This window comes from Choristoneura fumiferana, chromosome 9, assembly GCF_025370935.1.
Source record: "Choristoneura fumiferana chromosome 9, NRCan_CFum_1, whole genome shotgun sequence".
Classification (NCBI taxonomy): Eukaryota; Metazoa; Arthropoda; class Insecta; order Lepidoptera; family Tortricidae; genus Choristoneura; species Choristoneura fumiferana.
This window is the reverse complement of record NC_133480.1, coordinates 7401256-7424194: the sequence shown is the minus strand read 5'-3', so window position 1 is coordinate 7424194 and position 22939 is coordinate 7401256. Positions and strand designations below refer to the sequence as shown.

The window sequence follows — 22939 nt, the reverse complement described above, 5'->3', positions numbered from 1 at the left end:
TCTCTTAGTAGTCTGTGGTGACATTTAATTTATGACTTTTTTTTAGTTCTACTTCATACAAAAAAGGCGAAGAAATGTAAGCGTGTACAGCTATGTTCCATAAAAGGCAAAAATGTTTATAAAACTACACACGGTAAATGATACCGCTTTTTGTTGCTAATTTTGAGCTAAAATTAAAGGATAAGTACGCTAAAATATCAGTCGCTTGACGACGTTAGGGGGGGGGGCAGGCGAACTTATTTCTTTACCAACAGCACATAACGTAAGAGGTTTAAATATTTAAATGTGTCAAATAGGTATCTTTTTTTGTACTTAGATATTTTGGTTGCAGCTGAAAATCAGCGCAGCAGGGCTACTACAAAACTCGAAACTCGAAGTTCGTGTCGTGCGGTCCCTCTGGCACTTATACTATTTAATACGAGAGCGAGAGGGATCGCATGACACGAACTTCGAGTTTCGGGTTTCGTAGTAGCCCTGCACAGCATTGCTGAGCTACCGTCCCTTTCGTCTCGAGTAATCAGCTAATTGTTCCACCTTTTTTTTGTTACTTTGTTCAAATGCAGAATAAACATTTTCTTTCTTTCTTTCTGTACTTACAACTTGCACTTCTTTGTCATTACTGAAGAATTGTATAACTAAAAAAAGTTTGTTGACAGTCATTGACATTGACTTGATTGATGACTGACGTATCAAATTGAGGTTGGTTGATTAGTTTGTGAACGAACTTATGAGGAAAACTTAGTTTGTCCTTTAATTATTATTTAATTATAGATTGAAAATGAATGTTAAACTCAAACTTTATTAAAATGGATCAGAAACCGTTACATGAAATATCTAAACGTTCAATCGTAATCAACAAGAGCGAGGAACCTTCGTTTTCATGGCAGAATTCGTTTTTGACCGTACGCTCTGAAAAAGGTTTGAATCTTTTGTACTTCTCCCATGGTTTGCAATGTATAGACAAGCAAATCGACTGGTGTGTTATTAGCATACCTTCCCCAAAGCACTGTCCAGCCACGAGCTTATTTTCAAGCAAATTCAAGCGACGACCCATGAAGAATTTTGAATATGAGCAAATGACAATGCAACCTTCTTTATGGCCTCATAACCCTCTACTGGTGGAAGAATTGGCAAGTATAATTGCCTTTGAGTGGTCTCCTCCTGATTTCATTTACAACAACGAAAGTATACTAGCTATATTAACCAACGTTGGGAATGTAGAATTGTATGGGCCAAGAAGCTGCGGTTTCAAAAGCATCTTCAATATCTCATCGGTAATAGAAGAAAAGTTTAAAGATAATTCAAACAGTTTGCCCCGGGATTTTGGTGAATTCAAAAAACGTGTTACGGCTGTGGTAACTACAGCTATGTGTTGGGGGAATGAACATAACTGTGCATTTAACTTTGTAACAGCACAGAAAAATGGTGATGTTCACTTTTGGAAACTTAAGTGTGAAGCTGAAGTAGTTCATATAGATCTGTTGACAACGCTTGATACAAAGAGCGAAGAAATTGTTATGATGAAATGGATACCACTTTCAAATGAAGTTTTTTTTTTAATAATGGCAAATGAATCTGGCCAGTTGTTTGTATACAAATATCTGTGGGAATGCGACAATTTGAAATTAGTTAATGTGGAATTTTTGTGGTCGTCTAAGGACAGATTTGTTGTAAAACATATGAAATATTCTTTAAATGGCGATAATATTGTTATAATATGCAATAAACAAAGGCATTTGCTTGTTCTGCTTGTGGATGTCAATTGTAATAAAATATCTGAACGCCTGTACAATATTAATGACCATAAAATTACCAGCATATCTGAAAATAACAAAGAAATTTATGTAACCACAATAAATAGCAATGTATACAAGGTTGTAGTCACAATATCTGGTGAAAATATAGGACTTGATTTAACACCTGTTTTAATCAAGGAAAATTATGCAAACAAAGAATTATATGGTGTTCTGTTTTCGAATAATAAAATGATTTGTGCATTAGCTTTAGTAGATAGAAAGTTAATGTACAGGAAAGAAAACATAACAGTGGACATAGTTTTTCTAACTGAAAATGTTAATCATGAAAATGAAATTTCATGTCTCCTCACAAATCCTAAGAAAAGACTCACTGAGTACAATGACTGCATCGAAATGTTGCGTTACAAGACAATGAAGTTAAAAACCTTACCATCATTAGATTATCTCAAACTTTACTCAAATAGCACTAACAATTTGGCCAAAATGAAGGTGTACCACATTCTTCTGATTTTGTACAATTCTTTAGATAAGATTCTAAGAAATGGCTCAAAGGGCTGGCTTCCGGAAACTTCTTTAGAAATTGTCAGGGAAAAGATTTTAGCGTTGCATGCTATTCAAGTCATGAGAGACTTGTATATTAAAGTGCAAAATGGTGAATGTTTAGATGGCTTGAAAGAAGAAACATTTGTGGCAACTAAAAAATATATAAAGTATTACTGTCAAAAACACAATGTTGCGCTAACAGATTTAGTTTCTTCTGATATTATGGAAGCTGTGCAAGTAGATCATGAGTATACTTGTCAATGTTGTGATAAAGTTATCAATGGGTTTTCTTGTGCTGATGGACATTTAAATATGTTTTGTGCTCTGACTTTGACACCAATAGAAAGTGATACATACCTTACTTGTAAAAGATGCGGGATTTTAGCAAGAATAGAACTGCTGGAAGAAAAACCTTTGTGCGTGTTTTGCGACGCTTATTTAAATTACTATTCATTACCTTCTTGAACAAATAAAAGGGTCTGTTTCACAACTCGTTGATAAATTTTATGTTACAGATAAATGTGATGCTGTCTCTGTTTATTCGGACAAAACAAACAGAGATTGCATGGTATAATTCGTAGATATGTTTCAAAAATAAGCGCGTAAAGATTTCGTCTCGAGTACGCAACGTATTTGCTGCGTACTCGAGGGAAAATTAGTATCGCGTCCCAGTTTGTCGCTCGCTGTGAAATCGTTCCGCACTCGCGGTGAAATCGTTACGCTCTCGCAGCGGACTTGCTGCGCGCTCACCTCACTCAAGTTTCAACTCACCCGCAAATCGCAAGTGTAATAAGGCCCAGTTTTGCTACTTTTTGTAAGTCATCATTACATAATCAGTTACAATGTTGAAAGAAGCTGCATGAATCTATTAAGTATAAGGACAGTGATTATAGCAGTCCAAAAAAAATATATAAAACCCTGTTGGAATATTTGTAAAATGCTGTTTTTATTGCAAAGTTTCCTATTCCAATTCCATCTCTCCTCTTGTGATAAAAAAATAAAGAATATGCAAGCATTTTTTGTTATTTCTTCAAATATATCTTAATTGTCGACTTGTGGATGTAAAAAATGAAAATGTGACTGAAAAAAAAACAGTACAAAAGTTTGCTATGGGTACCTAGTTAAAGTAGGTATTTACTTACTATTTTAATATCAGGTTAAATGGGATTTGGATATTAAAGATAGTGCAATAAGATCAAATTTTGGGAGCTTGATCTAACAAAGTATCATTTTAAATCATTGAAGCTAAGGAGCAGTTGCACCATCCATTGATTGATTAGTGTTAACTGACGGTTAAATGTGATGCCGTCTCCGTATATTCGAACAAAATAAATAGAGACGGCATCACATTTAACTGTCAGTTAACACTAATCAATGGATGGTGAAACAGCCCCTAAATCTTATATTTAGGTACTTAGGTACCTAATGTTTTTGTAAATTGAGTAAAAAATACGTCAAAATGAGAAAGCTGGACAAATTCAGATTCCAGACGTGTATGGTAATACTAATTCGGAAACGCTCAGTGGGCTACACTGAAATTCGAATTTCATGCATTTCATTTCATTTTACAGGTGGTAGGACCTTGTGCAAGGTCCGCCCGGATTGCTACCACCATCTTGCTCGCTAATCCTGCCGTGAAGCAGCAGCGCTTGCACTGTTGTGTTTCGGCGTGGAGAGTAAGACAGCCGGTGAAATTACTGGCACTTGAGGTATTCCATCTTAGGCCTTTAGGTTGGCAACGCATCTGCAATACCCCTGGTGTTGCAGATGTTTATGGGCGGTGGTGATCTCTTACCATCAGGAGACCCACTTGCTCGTTTGCCATCCAGTCGATTAAAAAAAAATGCAAAATCATACCGTCCTTCTTACTCTATGACATTAGCGTGAGCGGGACGGCATAATGCTTTGTACTGCGACTACGAAATTCGTAGTATATAGGCCTGCGAACAAAAGGGTCAATTCTCGGTGCCTCTCGATATTAGTTTCAAGAATTCATCAGGTTCTACAATGATTTAGATAGAGCAGAGGGTCTATTACGTAACGTTTCTGACACTTGCTGACAGTTTTCGCATACAAAATGTGTCAGATACGTTACGCAGTAGACCCTCAGGGGTGGCCAGTGGCCAACCGGTCGATCACGACTATTATAAGTAGTCCAATGGACTGTGACAAGGCATAAAGTATATGTTTATGCAGATATTAATAAAATATGTGTACGAAAACTACTGATTATGTAAATTTTAGATCGCATAGATTCTATTCAGTAAGTAGGTATCAGTAGTTTTTGGAATTCTTGGGTCTAATGAAGGTCGCATCGCCTACTTTACAGATTCGATATTTCATACAGTCTAAACTTAGCGATTAGGTACAGTCAAGTGCAAAAATAAGTATCTATTCGAACCACTCAAAAATATGTTACCTACGGCCTTATTGGGTCGGAATAAGAGTCTGTGGTAGGTACATATTTTTGAAACTTTGAATAAGTCAGTACATATTTTTACACTTAACTGTAGGTACTAATCTCCATAGGTACTTACAGACCTTTGTATTATCTTGTTTCGCTAATTACCTAATCATCTATTTGATCCTTAGACCCGGGTGAAATCTCACGTTCTTATCTCGTGGACCTATCTGGTACGAGTATATCTAATCTAAGTGTTGATGAAGGAAACAGCGCAACTTCTCGGATTATAATTAAGTATTTATTTTGTACCTATTATTTTTGAGAACAATTTGGCTTTCAATACTGACGTGTTCAATATCAAAATCATATTTTTTTCACAGACAATACATTAAAAAACTAATATGCTATCTAAATTAATTGGCTGCCAGTCAGCCAACACTAAGTACCTACTGACCTGCTGATTTTGTACTTATACCTACTTCACGTATGACGTACAGGTAATTTAGGACCTTGTAATTAACTAACCACCTTGTAATGAGGGCTATCGTTTTTTGTCTCACTAGATGGCGCACTGTTGCGTGAGGTTTTTAAGTATGGTTTTGAAAGTCTGTTATTACGGGCGTGAAAACAAAGTTTAGATTAAAATCATATTTAATACACCTTAAAACCATACCATATAAATATTGAGCATGCCACAGTGTTGCATAGTCCCCGTTTTGTTCGGAAAAAAGGGAGGACAAAGGTTTCCGAAAGACAAAACTGTCTCAAAACACAGACATTCATTGCCCCGGAACGCATATTTACCATAATTAATTTCAGATATTGCAAAATATTCACAAAATTATTCTAATTATAAATAAACCCGCGTAGCTCACCCAAAACCTATGAGATTTGACATTTCGGAGACCTCACGCTACACTAGCGCCTCTAGTGGCGAATTCATACGCGATAGCCCTCATTGGACAATGTATCGGGCAACACAGCTATTATAATAAAATAATTAGAATCTAAAGAAATAACCGACTTTTCTAAGCAGGAAGATAATTATTTTAATGTGCTTCGCATTAATTTAAGCAGGCGTCTTTTTCTCGGTTTATTTCATATTCTTGTTCTCGGTATTCAATAATTTTATATTTTACTAGGTACTTAGTACCTTTGAAATAGTTCAGCAGTTTGTCAAGAGCTGGCGCATTTTTTTTTAATTATCTACTTATATCAACAATTCAGACCAAGCCGAGAAAGAGACCATAATAATAATTCTATTCGACACTAGATGGCGCAAGAACTCGCTACAATAAGTGGACCACAGGAACTTGTTTCAAAATTCAAGTACAATCTTAATAATGGCACAATTAAAAAAAAGTTTACTTTTAATTTGTAAGTAGGTACTTTAGTAGTACTCTTATGTTGTTGTAATCGAAAATTGTATGTTATGTTATAATCTTAATCACTGATGAAGAAAACTACCTAAAACTGCAAACTGCAATAAACACTGTCATACTCAAAAAAAATAGCGGAAGCTACAACACAACGCTTTAATACATAAATTAAAAAAATATACTACGAGTACTAGCTATGCTACTATATACAAATAAATTAGTGTTGCCTACCCTGTTACTGGTGCTGACAGTGGTGTACCTACTACAGTCGCTGCATACTTACAAGCATGAATGCATACAATATGAATTAAAAAAAAGGAATATTCTCAAATATTTTAGAAGATGTGGGCCACATCTTTCTCAAGCCTTCCCTGAACGATCCCAGGGTGGGAGAGATAGCCTCAGAGGTCAGTAACCGATTCCATAGCGTAGTAGATTGCACTGTAGAGAATTCAGATTCAGAGTATGTTTTAAAAGTTATAGATTTGACACCGCAATGTATACGGTTATTGTCAGATTTGCCTTGAATGTTATACTCCTATCCTCTTACCCTATTCATTGATTTGATTTCATTAATTATATGATGAGTTGTGTTACTAAACGCCTGATGGAACGCATAATAATCCTGTAGTTAAATCTTGCTTGCGCACAATTTTTCTTCAGGCACTTGCATTAAGTACACAATCTTATCCCACAAATCTGTAGCGTTCCGGAGGAGGTTAGCAGGTGCATCGCCCCTGACAGCACATTTCACAAACACGAAGAAAAATTAGGGGGTTCATTTACAACTCAATCTTTACATTTCGCTCTAGGCAGCGAAGCCTGGCGAACAACATTTTTAGGTCTCGTCCAACATCCCGAATAGAAAGATGGTCTCGCTTCTCAACTCTTAAGGTAGGTGCCTAACATCTACTGCTCTGTATCTTCGGAAAAAGGAGGCCTAGGAGCTAATGATAATGGCGATGCTGATGACAACAACTTAAATGTTCAACAACATTAAAGCAATCGTGCTTTAATGTTGTTGAACATTTAAGATGTTGTACATTTGCATTCTTTGTTTTTTATGTAGGTACTTAGGGGATAGCATCAGCAGGGCTACTATATACGAAACTCGAAACTCGAAGTTCGTATCGTACCGTCCCTTTCGCTCTCGTATTAAACAGTATAAGTGTCAGAGGGACCGAACGACACGAACTTCGAGTTTCGAGTTTCGTAGTAGCTCTGCTGAACTGCTGAAAGGATTACATTTTTATTTTCATTATTAGTGAGATCTCTTCCCTTTTTTGTCGGTCTTTTGAAGTCTTTGACAAAGCAGTCGTCACGTAGGACATTGAACCATTCTGCGCCAGTTGTCCCTAATCGTAGCTTCACTGGCGCAAAGTGTGGAGTCGAGTTTTTAATTGTTAGGGCTTTTATCTTTTTTTCTATAGTAGGTAAGCTACACTATCCCAAATCAACATAGACTTCTTTTCATCCCTGACAGTGCAAGTTGTGAGCAATAATTAATAAATAACAAAGCACCCAACACCGGCAGAAATAAATCGCATTGCTTCTATAAATTACCGCCCAAAAATTAATTTTTCCACTCCAAGTCACAAAACCTTATCGATTAGTTTCCAATAACCTCTGTGAGTCATGATAACACAATCAGCGATACCAATGAGGAGGTGTATTATTAAATCGCTTATATAATCCTTTTGATATCGCCGTCCAAAAGTACGATGCGTATCTTTGCCGCCAAGCTAACATCGCTGAGCAAGTTTTATAGTTCTTGTCGCTGCGACAAAAGAGTGAAGAAGAGTTCCCGCCAGCAGTGTGAACAGCCAGCGATCAACTATTATTATATGTGTCTCTTTTACTCACACAGGATCTATATCATTTGTTAGTTTCTTGAGCGAGAAAATAGTCAATAGGTAGTCGCTTCCTCGCCGGCGGTGAAACAACCGCCTTAGGCAAGGTTCGCAAAATGCTGGCAACGTTCTCTCTTTAAATAGCTAAGCAAAAAGACGAGATGAGACGTAGGAGGGGGAAGACGGGTTGGCAGCTTCCTCGGACGAGAAGAATTAAGCCGCATTCACAGTTATCTGTCGTGTTGTGTTGTGATGCTCTCTCTCTCTCTCTTTTTTTATTCGACTGTATGGCAAACGAGCAAGTGGGTCTCCTGATGGTAAGAGATCACCAGCGCCCATAAACATCTACAACACCAGGGGTATTGCAGATGCGTTGCCAACCTAGAGGCCTAAGATGGGATACCTCAAGTTCCAGTAATTTCACCGGCTGTCTTACTCTCCACGCCGAAACACAACAGTGCAAGCACTGCTGCTTCGCGGCAGGATTAGCGAGCAAGATGGTGGTAGCAATCCGGGCGGACCTTGCACAAAGCCCTACCACCTGCGTCTCTCTCTCTCTCTCTCTCTCTCTCTCTGCTTAGCACTGTGTTAAAGTACTCAAATTTCAACCCGTGAAATACTTGTTATTATGGAGTAGTAACTCCGATGGTCTTTGCGACCACGGAAGCGGAAGTCCACGTTAGTGCACTTTTATATTTCCGCGAAACTGGTCAAGTGCGAGTCAGGCTCGCGCTTCGAAGGCTCCGTAGGTACAAATTTGTAGTCCTACATTAGTAGGACTAATAATATTAATCCATACTAATATTATAAATGCGAAAGTAACTCTGTCTGTCTGTCTGTCTGTCTGTCTGTTACGCTTTCACGCCTAAACCGCTGAACTGATTTTGATGAAATTTGGTACAGAGATAGAATAGACCCTGGGAAAGAACATAGGCTATTTTTTATCGCGAAAAAGAGGCTTTCAGGGGTTGACATAGGGATGAAAGTTTATATGGTGGAAGTTCGTAGCTATCGAAGATAAAACCATGAAACTTGGCATTTAGGCACTTAATAAGAAATCCATACTTCCATACTAATATTATAAATGCGAAAGTAACTCTGTCTGTCTGTCTGTCTGTCTGTCTGTCTGTTACGCTTTCACGCCTAAACCGCTGAACCGATTTTGATGAAATTTGGTACAGAGATAGAATAGACCCTGGGAAAGAACATAGGCTATTTTTTATTGCGAAAAAGAGGCTTTCAGGGGTTGAAATAGGGGATGAAAGTTTATATGGTGGAAGTTCGTAGCTATCGAAGATAAAACCATGAAACTTGGCATTTAGGCACTTAATAAGAAATCCATACTAATATTATAAATGCGAAAGTAACTCTGTCTGTCTGTCTGTCTGTCTGTCTGTCTGTTACGCTTTCACGCCTAAACCGCTGAACCGATTTTGATGAAATTTGGTACAGAGATAGAATAGACCCTGGGAAAGAACATAGGCTATTTTTTATTGCGAAAAAGAGGCTTTCAGGGGTTGAAATAGGGGATGAAAGTTTATATGGTGGAAGTTCGTAGCTATCGAAGATAAAACCATGAAACTTGGCATTTAGGCACTTAATAAGAAATAATTCTATATTTGTTTGAGCTTTTTTAAAAAATCGACCTGTGAGGGGATGAAATAGGGGATGCAAGTTTATACGCAAGGTCGTCATTATTGAAGATAAATCGATGAATCTTTATTAAACTTGCCATTTCGGCACGTGAAAAGAGATAAATAGATATTTGTTCGCACGTTTTTATAAATTCTTCCTGTGAGGGGGTGAAAGTTTATATGGAAGATCGTCATTGTCGAAGATAAATCGATGGTTCTTTATGAAACTTGGTATTTGGGCACGTGATAAGAGATAAATACATATTTGTTCGCGCGTTTTTAAAAATTCTTCCTGTGCAATGAGGGGTGAAATAGGGGATGAAACATTATACTTATGGAAGATCGTCATTGTTGAAGATAAATCGATGGTTCTTTATGAAACTTGGCATTGGGCTACTTATAAGAAATAAATAGATATTTGTTTAAGCGTTTTTGAAAATGTTACATGCGAGGGGATGTTAGCAGAGGGGATGGTGCAGTGTTAGCAGAGCCTTTTAAGCTCATAAGCAAAATGTACGCAATGTGGGGTCATTTTAGATGGCTTATTCACATAGACAGTCAGACATGAAAAATTATGATTTCAGATTTTTCTTATTTATTGTGCTATAAGAGCTACCTTTATGCAAAATTCCAAGTTTCTAGGACAGCCAGAAGTACCTACCCTATAACTTTTTCTGTTGAGGCAATTTGTATGAAAACACCTTTTTAACGACTGTAGCTTTTGATTGCCTTGACTTAGAGGTGTGATTTTTTCACAGCTTTCGGGACTATTGACCTGAGTTTAGGGTTTTAATTTCAACTCGATATATACCTTACTCCGCGCGTTTACGAGATAAAGGGTCTTGACAGACAGACGGACGGACGGACAGCAAAGTAATCCTACAAGGGTTCCATTTTTTCCTTTTAAGGTACGGAACCCTAAAAAACATTTGATCTGGCGCTTTTCAAATTTCGACCTATTTACTTGAAAATATGAGTATGAAAGTTCTTAAGGAATTCCAAAAAAAGTTACTACGTATAAGTATATTTATCGGAAATATATGTAGCTATGCTTGGTAAAAATGCCTTGACTTACAATAAAGGACGTAAGGTGTCAAAAGTTCACTATGAAGAATTAGTCCTTTTGTGTTGGCAGGGTAGATAGAATACACGTCGTATTGCTAAAATATGGCTACCCGCAAAATATTTATGTTTTACCAAAGAACATCGGATGGATGGATGTATGGAAGAACAAAAAAAAATAGTTTATATTTGTAGCAATGTACTAAAATAGGTTATTTTTGGTAAACCGTAGAAGTTTCTATGTACTATTATTGGCAGAATAGGTATCCTATATAAATTAAATACTTCCCAAAATTACTATTTCAAGCGGACGAAGTCGCGGCAGAAGCTAGTAATATATATATATAATTGTGATATAGATATAAAACACAATTAAATAAATAAATATCGTTTATTTAGATACCTTACATAAAGTTAATTTATAAGGGATAATAATATAGTATTACTATTATTATTAATATTAAGTATAATATTTATTATAAATTTCAAAGTTTTTCAAGATGTTTGGATGTTTGGAGATTTGGATGTTAAACTGCTGAACCGACTTAGATGAAATTCGGTATACAGATTGTTTGAGCCCCGGGGAAGGACGTAGGATAGTTTTAATCTTGAAAAATCGCATAGTTCCCGCAGGATAGCGATAAACGAATACTACGCGGACAGCTAGTTAGTTATCTATAAATGTCCAGTACCATTTTAGATAAATAATAAATATCACGGCCCGGGACACTTGACACCAATTGATTAGCCCCAAAGTAAGCTTGTGTTATTGGTATATAATTGTTATTGGCACGTTAGTGTACGGATCAACAACAATGCTTACTTATATAGATCAATCTATCTGAAGATTTAAGGTGTAAAAAATTTAATAATAAATTTGCTTGGGGTTCATTAGGACCTGTTCACCGCTGGACAGAATAGGTGAATTTTTGAAACTTAAATAAGTTCACGTCATTTCAGTGGAGGCTTTGTTTTAAATGTTTCATTGCTTTTTCAATGTCTTATTAAAGTAGAACTTCTAATTGGTGCCTTATAAATAACTAATCAAGTTTGAAAAAAAAAAAAAAAACCTACGACTGTAAAACAGTTCTTGTTAATTTTCAGGATTCCATTGTTTGAATCAAACTTTAAACAACCTATACTTATTTACCCAAATAAATTGTTTTTCTTTTTCTGTATAAAACGGTTTTGTCTATCGGCGAGGATTAACTGCAATAAAACCCGCTAACAGATATTTTAGAAAGATTACAAAGACTATAAAAGAAGTTTGCTTGCAAACAGAACATTATTTTACTGTGATAACGATCAAAAACTAACTCGTCATGTCTTTCTTTGGCAAGCAGTTCAAGAAAGTGAAGGTTGAGAATGGGCCGGAGTTCTTTGAGAAACTAAGTAAGTAGCTCAATGTCCGCTCATTGCTCAATTAAATAAATTATTACGCTTTGTAATGTAATAGGTAATAACATAGCCAAAGGATATGCTAAATATCTGTCGTAGCCAGATAAAGAAATGATGACTTCATGATGTGGCCAATCAATTCATGAAGGTTTTATTAATTTCATGAGATGGAAATCACCAGCTGTCCACATCATAATGTTATGTGTTAGTTAGCTTTTGACAAAAAGGCCAAGCGTAAGTGATTACATGCAATCCCCATGGCTTCGTGATTTTGCTATTTTTCGAAAACTGAATCAACAAATTAAAATGATAATCATTATGATAGTACCTGCTCACAAAATTTCATGAAAATCAATTTAAATGCGACCAGTAAAGGAGAACAGACGTCCAGACAGACATACGAAAACATTTTTTCCCCAAGCTGAAATACGGATGCTTTGCTCGCGATGGGCTCTCGCTCGGTCATGAAAGTAGGTAGTTTATCACATCATGAATAATTTATTGGTTTAGATCAGCACCAGCATGGTCGACCAAGCACTGAACATTTTCCTTCAGTTTGAATCAATTTTGAAAACAGCTAAGTAATAATAATACATCAAGAAACAGATATTAAATGGCAAATACATAGTACCTACCTAATATTTAACAGTTGTTAATTTTTCATAATCCCAAAAACTGTCTTTGATTTCCATTTTATGGTAACATTTCTGTGAATACCTTGGCGTTTGAATAACCTTGTTTTAATCCAATACCTTATCAATTTCCAGAGCTCTCCGAGCAGATTCTCGCACTCCTCCGTCAAAAGGAATCTGTCACAACTTTCACCAAGACGAGTGACTCCACCCTCCAGTACGTAATCAAAGCTGGTGACAAAGTAGTGTTGGACCAGAAAATCGACCTTGGCAAGGAAATCGACTTCACCACCCCTGGCGGCATTGCCACTAAGGTGTTCTTCTCCCTAGAAGGAGATGTGTTGAATTCTTACATGAAGTTTCCTGATGGCACGACCGTTCATATGGACAGGAGTTTTGACGCTGCTGGCATGAAACTGGTAAGTGCTTTAAGATTTTTGTTTGTAACTAATTCTGAGATAATCTTAGCATTCATAATAATGTTAGTCTAATAATAATATCATAAAAAAGTAGACATCATGTAGCGGTAGGTACATTGCGTGCTAATTTATTTTATGAGGATATAAATCGATTTTTTAAAATAAAACACATGAAAGTAGGTAAGTATGTTTATTAGGGCTTTTGCTTATTAACTACCTTTAAAGTTTGTGGTAACAAAAATGCACGTTGTATAAAATCTTTAGTTAACTGCTTATAAGTTTGCGTATGAGAAAGACAGAATCGCCAAATTGTGTTGAGTGGGATATGGTTGAGGATGTGTATCACTTATTGATGTGATATCTTATAGGAGTACCTCTGGAGCTAGCTGGAGATGTTTGATAGAGTTTGGGAAATTAATCTCTTAAATGTTGGTGTTTTACTAGCCAAATTGGCGGAGCCTGCTAGATTTGTATACGGATTTTTAGATGAGCGAGTGGATAGCTTAGGTTAATGGTATTTGTTTGCTTATTAGTTAGAAAATCCGTGTGCAGGTTTGGCAGTCTGTGGCAGAGTTTCCGGTGGTATGGTTTGGAGAACATGTCGTGCCCCTCTTGTTTAAAGTCTTTGCTCTTGCGGTTGTTATATTTTTATAGTTAAAGCCTATTGGAAATGGCATGTTCATTTATTGACCAAAGTTCCATAAGTCAAACTCAAACTCTTTATGTATTGCGTTAAATGTATGTGTTTAAGTATACATATGTATATATGTATGTAAAAAAATTAAAAAAGAATTTAGCTTCGTTCACGAAGATAACTTCAGGAAAGGTTTTAAATATATACTAGTTACTAATATCCGCATGATTTATTGAAGTTTTACGGCAAAATTCACGGGCTATAGATTACACAGACTTTTAATTTATTGTTTTATTATTTTTGATATCTTTCTCGACTGAGTCTGTAACGGTTATCTTTATCACTAGGTGGACTTTACCGTAGTGGCTTTTAATTTTGAATGTTTAGGTAATGTCAATAATTGAATCAGGAGGTCCTAGTTTTTTTTATAAAATATGGGTTTTTTCTTTCTCAAACCTCTTATTACCTACTGTAAGGTGGTGGTACTGATGGAACCAAAATAATCTCTCTTTCTTCTCTCTCATCTCTCTTTCTTTCTTTCAAACCAAAACTAGGTGGTAGAGTCTGTTGGAGGTTATAGACCGGCATAGTTTTGCAGCAAGTGGATTAAGACAACGGATTCGTTGTACCTCTTTAACCACTATTTAAATAACTAGCAAGTACAATACGTTAGTCAAGATAAAGGTCAATATTACTAACTATTTATTATAAAAGTTGTGTCAGAGAAAAATATGCGTCTGCTCTCAATGGTGGTCGAACCAGATGGGAGGGATTTTCCTTTTTGTTACCTATAACGACAGCATTAATTGGTTGCTAAAGTCTAAAATGATAACATATGGTGTCCCATTATGTAACTCTTGTCAAGTGTACTTTAGACTGTCCAACAGAGTCTTCACCCTTGTGAGGTCACATCTCTAAAATTTATCATCATCAACGAACAGCCGAAAGACGTCCACTGATGAACAAAGGTCTTTCGCTTAGAAATGTCACAGTGAACGACAACTCGCCACTTGCATCCACCGGTTACCCTAAACACGATGTCGTTAGTCCGTCTAGTGGAAGGGTTGCCAACCCTTCGTCTTTCGATTCGTGGTCGCCACTTCAGAACTTTTCTCAACCAGCGGTTTCCGTTTTTCAATTTTCATTGTTTCTCCCAAAATAATTACACCTAACGGTTGTTTACTTGTTTCAGGTACTCTACGTCGATGGCAGCCCCACAAGAGCCACTGTTTTCTACGAGGCCTTATAAATTGACAACTCAAACTGTTTTCCTATTTATTTTATAGTTTTATGGTGCTAATAAACGTTATTGTTTTGTAATTCCTATTTTTAACCCCCGACGCAAAAAAGGGGTGTTATAATAGCTTGACCACTATGTCTGTCTGTGGCACTATAGCTCTTAAACGAGTAGACCGATTTGAATGCGGTATTTTTTATTTGAAAGCAGGTTTTCTAGCGATGGTTTTTAGACATATTTCATTAAAATCTATTCAGCCGTTTTTTTGATTTCTACATAGTAGGCCCTCCGCTAACTCACGCGGGTGCGCTGCTTGACGCGGACGCGGCATGCTTGTTTCATGTTATCTAATAAATACATAGAGCAGCACTTGGTTGGTACATACATATTCGTGAGGCAGGTCTCTGTTCTGTTTTGGCTGTACCTTGTATAGAAACACTTTTTTTAACCCCCGACGCAAAAAGAGGGGTGTTATAAGTTTGACCGCTATGTGTGTCTGCGTGTGTGACTGTCTGTCTGTGGCACCGTAGCTCTTAAACAGGTGGGCCGGTTTGAATGAGGTTTCTTTTATTTGAAAACAGGTTTTCTAGCAATGGTTTTTAGATATGTTAAATCAAAATCGGTTCAGCCGTTTTTAACATATTGAACTTTGAAGTGACAAAGGTGGGGTGTTTTCCAACTTTTTGTTGGTTAGGTTATAATGAATGTATGTTTTGATTTTGTTGACTTAGAAGTTTGAAATTTTCATTGCTCCAAAGGGCAATCAGACCTGAGTACCTATTTTATTAACCCCCGGCGCAAAAAGAGGGGTGTTATAAGTTTAACCGCTATGTGACTGTCTGTAGGACCGTAGCTCTAAAACGGGTGGACCGATTTCAATGCGTTTTGTTTATTTTTGAAATCAAGTTTTCTAGCGATCGTTTTTAGACATGTTACATCAAAATCGGTTTAGCTGTTTTTGTGATATTGAACTTTGAAATGACAAAGTCTGAGGTTTTTCAAGTTTTTTTGGTTAGGTTATAGTAATAAGAGCTTGAAACCAGTTGAAACCTATACGCTTTCCTGGGTAAAAAAATCATGATAAAAGGACTGACAGGCAGACCACTAAGTGATCCTACAAGGGTTTCGTTTTTCCAACCTTAATTACGAAAATCTAAAGCGACAATAAATCCATATACTTAATTATCGAACTCATAAAATTCCACCAGAAATATATGAGAAATATAACCTGCGGAAAACAGACAGCCGGACAGATACACGAAATCATTTGTGCCTAAGATGTAACGGAGACGCTTCGCTCGCGTTTCGTAGTCACTCGGTCAATAGGAACACAAGAAACCAAATTATACCTACGACTAAAAGATAAGTTGTGATCTAACTACGCAATTTTATCTATCCTATACTGTATTCTGGTGATTGTACACTGTACAGTCACCAGCATAAATGTGTCGTCAATCAACTTTTAAGGTCGGTTTCCACCAATAATGTGCGAGGATATGTCGCGAGGGATGTGTTTTTCATTAACCAATAGAGACGCTTCGTTTACCTCACCTAGCACTCAAATACCTCCTGTTTTCCCAAACAAAGCGAAAGTATAGTGCCACTAGAGTTGAGATCGCGCACACAAGAACATGTCATGTAATGACAGCAGGATTTTGACATTTACCCATTCATTTCATTCATTCTCCTTTTGTGTAATCAGTTATTTTTGTAGCTGTGTGTGTAATCATTCACTTCAATTCTCGTGGCACTACCTATATGAAGCGCATTTTACACGTCATAATAACCTAACCTAACCAACTTAGAACAGTTGAAAAGTTGTCATTTCAAAATAAAATAATTCAAAAACAGCTAAACCGATTCTTACCAAACAAAGTTAAGAACCACTGCAAAGAAACGCGCTTTTACGTATAAAAAACCGCATTGAAATCGGTCCACCCGTCTTAGAGCTACGATGCCACATACACATTGGCGTCAACCTTATAACACCCCTCTTTTTGCACCGGGGTTTAAAAAAAAAGGACAGTGCGCCTGAGTGCCGAGCACTATTTACACACCCCCTGATAAAGATGACTCTGTTTTTGTACATACGTTTACGGAAAATTGGCATGGAAACCAAACACTGGTCCGTTTAAGGGTCTTTAGAAAAGAAAAGAGTAATTGAAAAGTTTGTACATGAAATCTTAATCTAAAAATAACAGTTGTTAACAAAGCACCAAAATGGATGCGACTCAGCAAATGCCGATGTCTAAATTTCTTCAGTCATGGCGCTGGTTTTCAGGGCAACCAAGTATACAACAGAATAATTACAAAGCTAGACTAAACTAAACATGTGGAAAGAGATGTCACAGGTAAATTAGAAGCGCAACAAAATAGTAGCAACTAGATGAATCCGGGTTCCAACGTCACGCAACGTCATACAAAGTGCAAGATTTGCATGAATAAAGTGAATGAGTGCCTAAAACCCAGTGGGTGCCCGCGTCGGCTTATGTATTGTAAATTTGAAGGTCGATTAAATACTTTTTAATTTTAATTTTTACTTTACGCAGTACACCGTATCATACCATGTCCGTAATAGGAACGCTTCGGAAAAGGAATGTCGAGCGCATATGACACGCGACGGCGACGGTTGGTAGGAAACGTGCTAGTAGGCATAGTCTCATACTTTAAAATATATTTTTCCCTGACCCGTTGCTGTTACGGTAATGGTACGATACGGTAGAGACGGAATTATCGAAGCGACATGACATGATATCTTAGAATGACTAAAAGAAACTTAAGTTGTAAGTCTGTCTGAACATATAAATATGACTCATGACTTCATGATTCATGCGTTTATATTGAAAAATTGTCTGTTAACATTACACAAGTAGATTTTAAATCATATTTGTAGCACCATATCTACAAAGTATGACTGTACCGCGGTCAATAATATTTCCGGGAAGATTTATATCATTCCTAATGTTGCCGACAATTTTGAGAACGTACCCGGAAAAATCCCAGAGGCTTTCACTTGGTAAAAGCAATAATGGCCATAATACACTAGTGGTGTGACCTAAGACGTCTCAAGCAGAGGACCGTAGGTTCGAACCTGGATTTGCATCTCTAAGTTTTTCAGGCATCTTTGCAGTGTAGCAAGATACGTAAGGATTGTAACGTTGTACGTACATTTTTAGTTATTAATACAATTTATTAATACAAATTAACATTAAATCACATGTGAAAACACATTTCACACCGATTTATCTGCAAAACTGGCATTTAATTATTACGTAGTAGCACTACTATTCGTTGACATGCTGTATAAGATTTAAATTCAATTACGTGTGTTGTACATCACTATTGTGACGTCACGCGGCTCGTTAGACGGCGCCGAAGGAAGATCATTTTGCATTGATCGATGACACAGAGATCCCTTCACGGCGCAGAGGCGAACGCACGGTACTCCCGGTCCTACTACGTTATTCACGTAACCGTCAGCTGTTGTCGTCCTTACGCGTTAGCCTGCGTTATAATTTAAAATCTAATTAAAATAGTAACTGTGCAACTGTGAACCCCAATCTCGGGGTCCCAGGTTCGGGTTGGCTCATTTGGGGCCACCTTTCATCACGTGACTTTCTCCACTTCGGCCAGAGCGACGGCCCGCTGTTGGGTGTCGTACCCTACACCCACGGACCAGCGCCCTTCTACCATCTTCGGCTTCAGTGCAGGAAAGTGCTGGTTGAAAGAATAATTGGAACTGTATTTTCCGTTGAATTTGCGTACTAGTGTCGAACCACACCCGTAATTTAATCTTACCCACATTTTAAAAAATTCTAATTACCGTTTGTTTTCCGTCTGAGCTGGTTTACGGGTTCAATAAATTGTTATTTTTGTTCACATTTATTTGTTTCACTTCTCCTCCTGGGGGGGTGGGCGCAAACCTACATAAGTGTGACAGGATTTAGTATGTTACAAAATATCCTAATATTATCTAATTTGGCAAAGTACAAAGACGATGAGCTCGATTTGAACTTGATTGTAAAATAACAGCACGTTTCACAGCGCTACTCGCAGCATGAGGCAGTGCAAGGAGTGCATGTCAATTTTCTTCGTTATCGTATAGTCCAAACGCAGTCGAAGTTCGAAAAGTGTTATCATCAAATTCATCCAGTATTTTTTTCTGGACAAAAATCTGAACCAAGGAAATCAGTTAAAGGAGTGTCACTTAACCGATCAAAAAACAACAGCTAGAAAGCCCTAGAAATCACGTTCAAAAAGCAAACTCGGTGTGACAACATAAGTTGGCATTTCTTACAACCTTTAACAGTACTGCAATAAGTTATAAAACTGATTAAATCGAAAGACTGCAACGGTCTTGCTTTGCTTTAGTCGTGAAATGACCCGGACTTGTGCATTTTATCAGATATGGTATCTTTTAGATTAAAACATTGGGTATAAATACAAACATTTAGTCTGATGAGCATTGTAGTAATTGCAGAAATAAATCAAAATGTCGTTCTACGGAAAGAAATTCAAGAAGGCCAAGTTCGACAAGGTGTTGGAACTTATGGACGCTATGGGTAAGAAGATAATTTAATATAACCCTCTGTCCGCGGCTTTGCTCAGGGACTATCAATGCTAGAAAGAAAGCTATAAGCTGTGCTGTTTTGCACGAATAATATGTAAACTATGCCGACAAAATGGTACAATAAAAAAATCAAAAAATATATTTTTTAGAGTACCTCCCATAGACGTAAAGTGGGGGTGATTTTTTTTTCTCATTCAATCTTGTAGTGTGGGGTATCGTCGGATAGGTCTTTTAAAACCAATTTGCGGGGGGTTGCGAAAACGATTTTTCAATTCAGTGATTTGTTTGCAAAATATTCAAATTTAAAGTGCCAATTTTCATTAAAATCGAAGGTCCCCCCTCCTCTAAAATCTTAACCGGTGGGTGGAAAAAATTGAAAAAAATCAGGGTGGTAGTAAGCATATCAAACCAAGGATAACTGTAACAGTTAAGTTTTCTTAAGAATTATTAGTAGTTTAAGAGTAAATAGCAGCCTAAGGTATAAAATATACATAAACTTGGAATATTCCGTAGAAAATACCCCTACCCCAACTACTAATTGAAATAAAAAATACATAAAGACTCCAAAAACCAATCTTAATCATCTTGCCAGTCTTGCAGCCACCATCAAGTAAACCTTGTCGCGAACCCCCTACCGTCGAATAGCGAACCCCTAGGGGTTCGCGTACCCCACTTTGAGAAACCCTGATTTAAACATTGCAACAATTAAACCTTCCAAATCTTAACATTAATAATGACCTTTTTCAATTTTTTTATTGTGATAAGAGTTAAAATAATGCATATATATATATATATATACATCAATTCATAATAATGACGATAAGATAGGTAATGGAAAATACGGTATATAATTACTTAATTAGAAAATATTAAAACTCTATAATTGACCAGATGGGTGAAGATTCTAATGATAACGATGCGCTAACATTTCATGAACCATTAGGAGAAAAACTAAATCACCAAATTGACATTGTGTTAATCCTATAAATTGACAAACTTCCAGCGGTCACCGAGAAGACCCGAAATATACTAAAGCAGTTCGAATCCCTCACCTCCTTTAAGGACAATGGTGATGGCACCATCCAGTACTTAGTCACTTTGGGAGACAAGGAAATTATCAACCAAACCATCACCCTTGGTGTAGAGAAAGACTTCAAGACTCCTGAGGATATCGTGACTAAAGTGACCTTCACCTTCGATGGCGGGAAACTGAAGTCGGTGATGAAATTCCCTGATGGCAAGGTCCTGTATATGGATAGGGAGTTTGACGACAACACCATGACACTGGTAAGTTAAATGATATTAAATTTATTTGAATGGTGTACAAAATTAATTGTTGATAATGTATATGACACCACGAATCAACTGATACTCTTTTATTACCTGACAATATTCGATTTCCCATAGACTTTTATAAGGTATTGTGAACTGTGATGTCACTTTTTAGCCAAATTCAACTGACTTATTATTTATTAAATTTCAAAAGATTATAAATTAAAATTTTAGTTACTTGAAAGATCCTGGTTTCTCTGGTTAAAAATATAAAGTTTTTTCGTCTTGTTGGTGTTAACTTCTCTATTAAATTTATGTCTTTTGTGCCATATATCCAGCAGTTGGACGTACTTAGTATATGTGAATTTCTTAATCAAATGAACGAGTAATTCTTTTTATTTTTCAGTACATCTGGCTGGAGGGCGTTGACATCAAGGCCAGCGTAACGTACGAAGCTGTCTGAATAATATAAGCTAATTTTAATTTAGTTTAAGTATTTATTAACATTAGAATACAAGAGTGTTCTCAAAATTACAGTCTTGGTATTCAAATAAAAAGCTATTGAACTAAATTACTTTTTATAATAAATGATGCTGTTTTAACGCAGGCACTTTCTCATACACAATTTTTTGTTACACACGAGAAGCTGTTTGATGAGATGTTTCTGGGATAAAAATCATCCTTTGTCCTTCCTATCCCAAGGTCTGAAACTATCTCCATACAAAAATTCATCTAAATCAAAATAGGCAACAGACAGACAGAGTTGGTTAGTAAGGATCAGTATGAACATAAATGGACGATCCTCGCTGGGTCCTAGCCTAGTTCTTGCCAGCTCAGGCCTAGGAATGAGGGTTCCCTGCCAGGGAGAATATTGCTAGATGGCATTAGTATTGAGAGGTCTAATTGACGTTCTGCTTTGATTTGATTGGCTCATTTAGATATTTAACCAATCACGAGCGCAATCCAAATGTCAAAGTTGTAAACCGGCCTTACGATACTAGCACCAACCAGAGGGCCTACTCCGGAGATCAAAAATCGAAGTTCGTATCATACCGTCCCTCTCGCCCTCGTATTAAATAGTGTAAGTGTCAGAGGGACCGAACGATACGAACTTCGATTTTCGAATTTCGGAGTAGCCCTGCAGCCTGCGACGAAACCCTCATTGGACATTTCTTTCAACAGAGCGCTGCCATGTTGTTTTGAATCGATCTCGTTTAGTTTCCTAAAATATATTGTTCAGAATCGAGACGAGGATCGATAACGTACACTACGATTCTAAGGTACCTATTCGTACTAAGAACCTTAGTGCCCGATCTAAAAGTTAACACATACCAAGCAGCTAGGTTTTTTTTTTCTTCTCATCCTACCCCCGACATGTTGTCAAGGCCTGTACTAATCTAAATTTCATTCATACCAGTTCTCACTTTTGCTACTTCTCGTACTATCTTCTTCATGCGGTATCTTTCTTTCATCCATCATATCTGTTGCTCTTTTTGTGGGTGGGATGCCCACCTACTGCTCTAGTTGCTTACCTACTTATAAGGACACCAGGGAAAATAAATCGGAAAACGGGACCTTTATTACTTGTTCGAGGGTTCGAGACAAATCTCGATTATTTATTCTATCTAAAACTGAACAAATAAAGCAGTGTAGAATTAGAAATCAAGTACTTAGAATTAACTAAGTTAGCATAACACAGGAATATTTTTGAAATAATTACCATATTTAACTGACAGATTATACAACATGAAATATTCAGTTTTTAACATTTCTTATTTCTTAGCCTACAATGAGGGCTATCGTTTTTTGTCTCACTAGATGGCGCAGCGTGAGGTTATTAAGTATGGTTTTGAAAGTCTTTTATTACGGGCGTGAAAACAAAGTTTAGATTAAAATCATATTTAATACACCTTAAAACCGTACCATATAAATATCGAGCATGCCACAGTGTTGCATAGTCCCGTTTTGTTCGGGAAAAAAGGGAGGACAAAGGTTTCCGAAAGACAAAACTGTCTCAAAACACAGACATTCATTGCCCCGGAACGCATATTTGCCATAATTAATTTCAGATATTGCAAAATATTCCCAAAATTATTCTAATTATAAATAAACCCGCGTAGCTCACCCAAAAACTATGAGATTTGACAT

At 36.9% G+C, this 22939-nt stretch overlaps 3 protein-coding genes across 3 annotated transcripts; all 3 read left to right on the top strand.

Moving 5' to 3' along the window:
• The first annotated feature begins 671 nt into the window (after nucleotides 1–671).
• LOC141430811 (uncharacterized) lies at nucleotides 672–2790 on the top strand. The gene has a single exon (XM_074091666.1). The coding sequence runs from the start codon at nucleotides 783–785 to the stop codon at nucleotides 2763–2765; it is 1983 nt and encodes a 660-aa protein (XP_073947767.1). The 5' UTR covers nucleotides 672–782; the 3' UTR covers nucleotides 2766–2790.
• Nucleotides 2791–11904: 9114 nt separating this feature from the next.
• On the top strand, nucleotides 11905–15032 carry LOC141430810 (uncharacterized). The gene is made up of 3 exons (XM_074091665.1): nucleotides 11905–12021; nucleotides 12795–13078; nucleotides 14905–15032. The coding sequence occupies exons 1-3, from the start codon at nucleotides 11952–11954 to the stop codon at nucleotides 14959–14961; spliced, it is 411 nt and encodes a 136-aa protein (XP_073947766.1). The 5' UTR covers nucleotides 11905–11951; the 3' UTR covers nucleotides 14962–15032.
• A 4368-nt stretch (nucleotides 15033–19400) lies between these two features.
• On the top strand, nucleotides 19401–21393 carry LOC141431109 (fatty acid-binding protein, heart-like). The gene is made up of 3 exons (XM_074092115.1): nucleotides 19401–19511; nucleotides 20523–20806; nucleotides 21198–21393. The coding sequence occupies exons 1-3, from the start codon at nucleotides 19442–19444 to the stop codon at nucleotides 21252–21254; spliced, it is 411 nt and encodes a 136-aa protein (XP_073948216.1). The 5' UTR covers nucleotides 19401–19441; the 3' UTR covers nucleotides 21255–21393.
• The last annotated feature ends 1546 nt before the right edge of the window (nucleotides 21394–22939 follow it).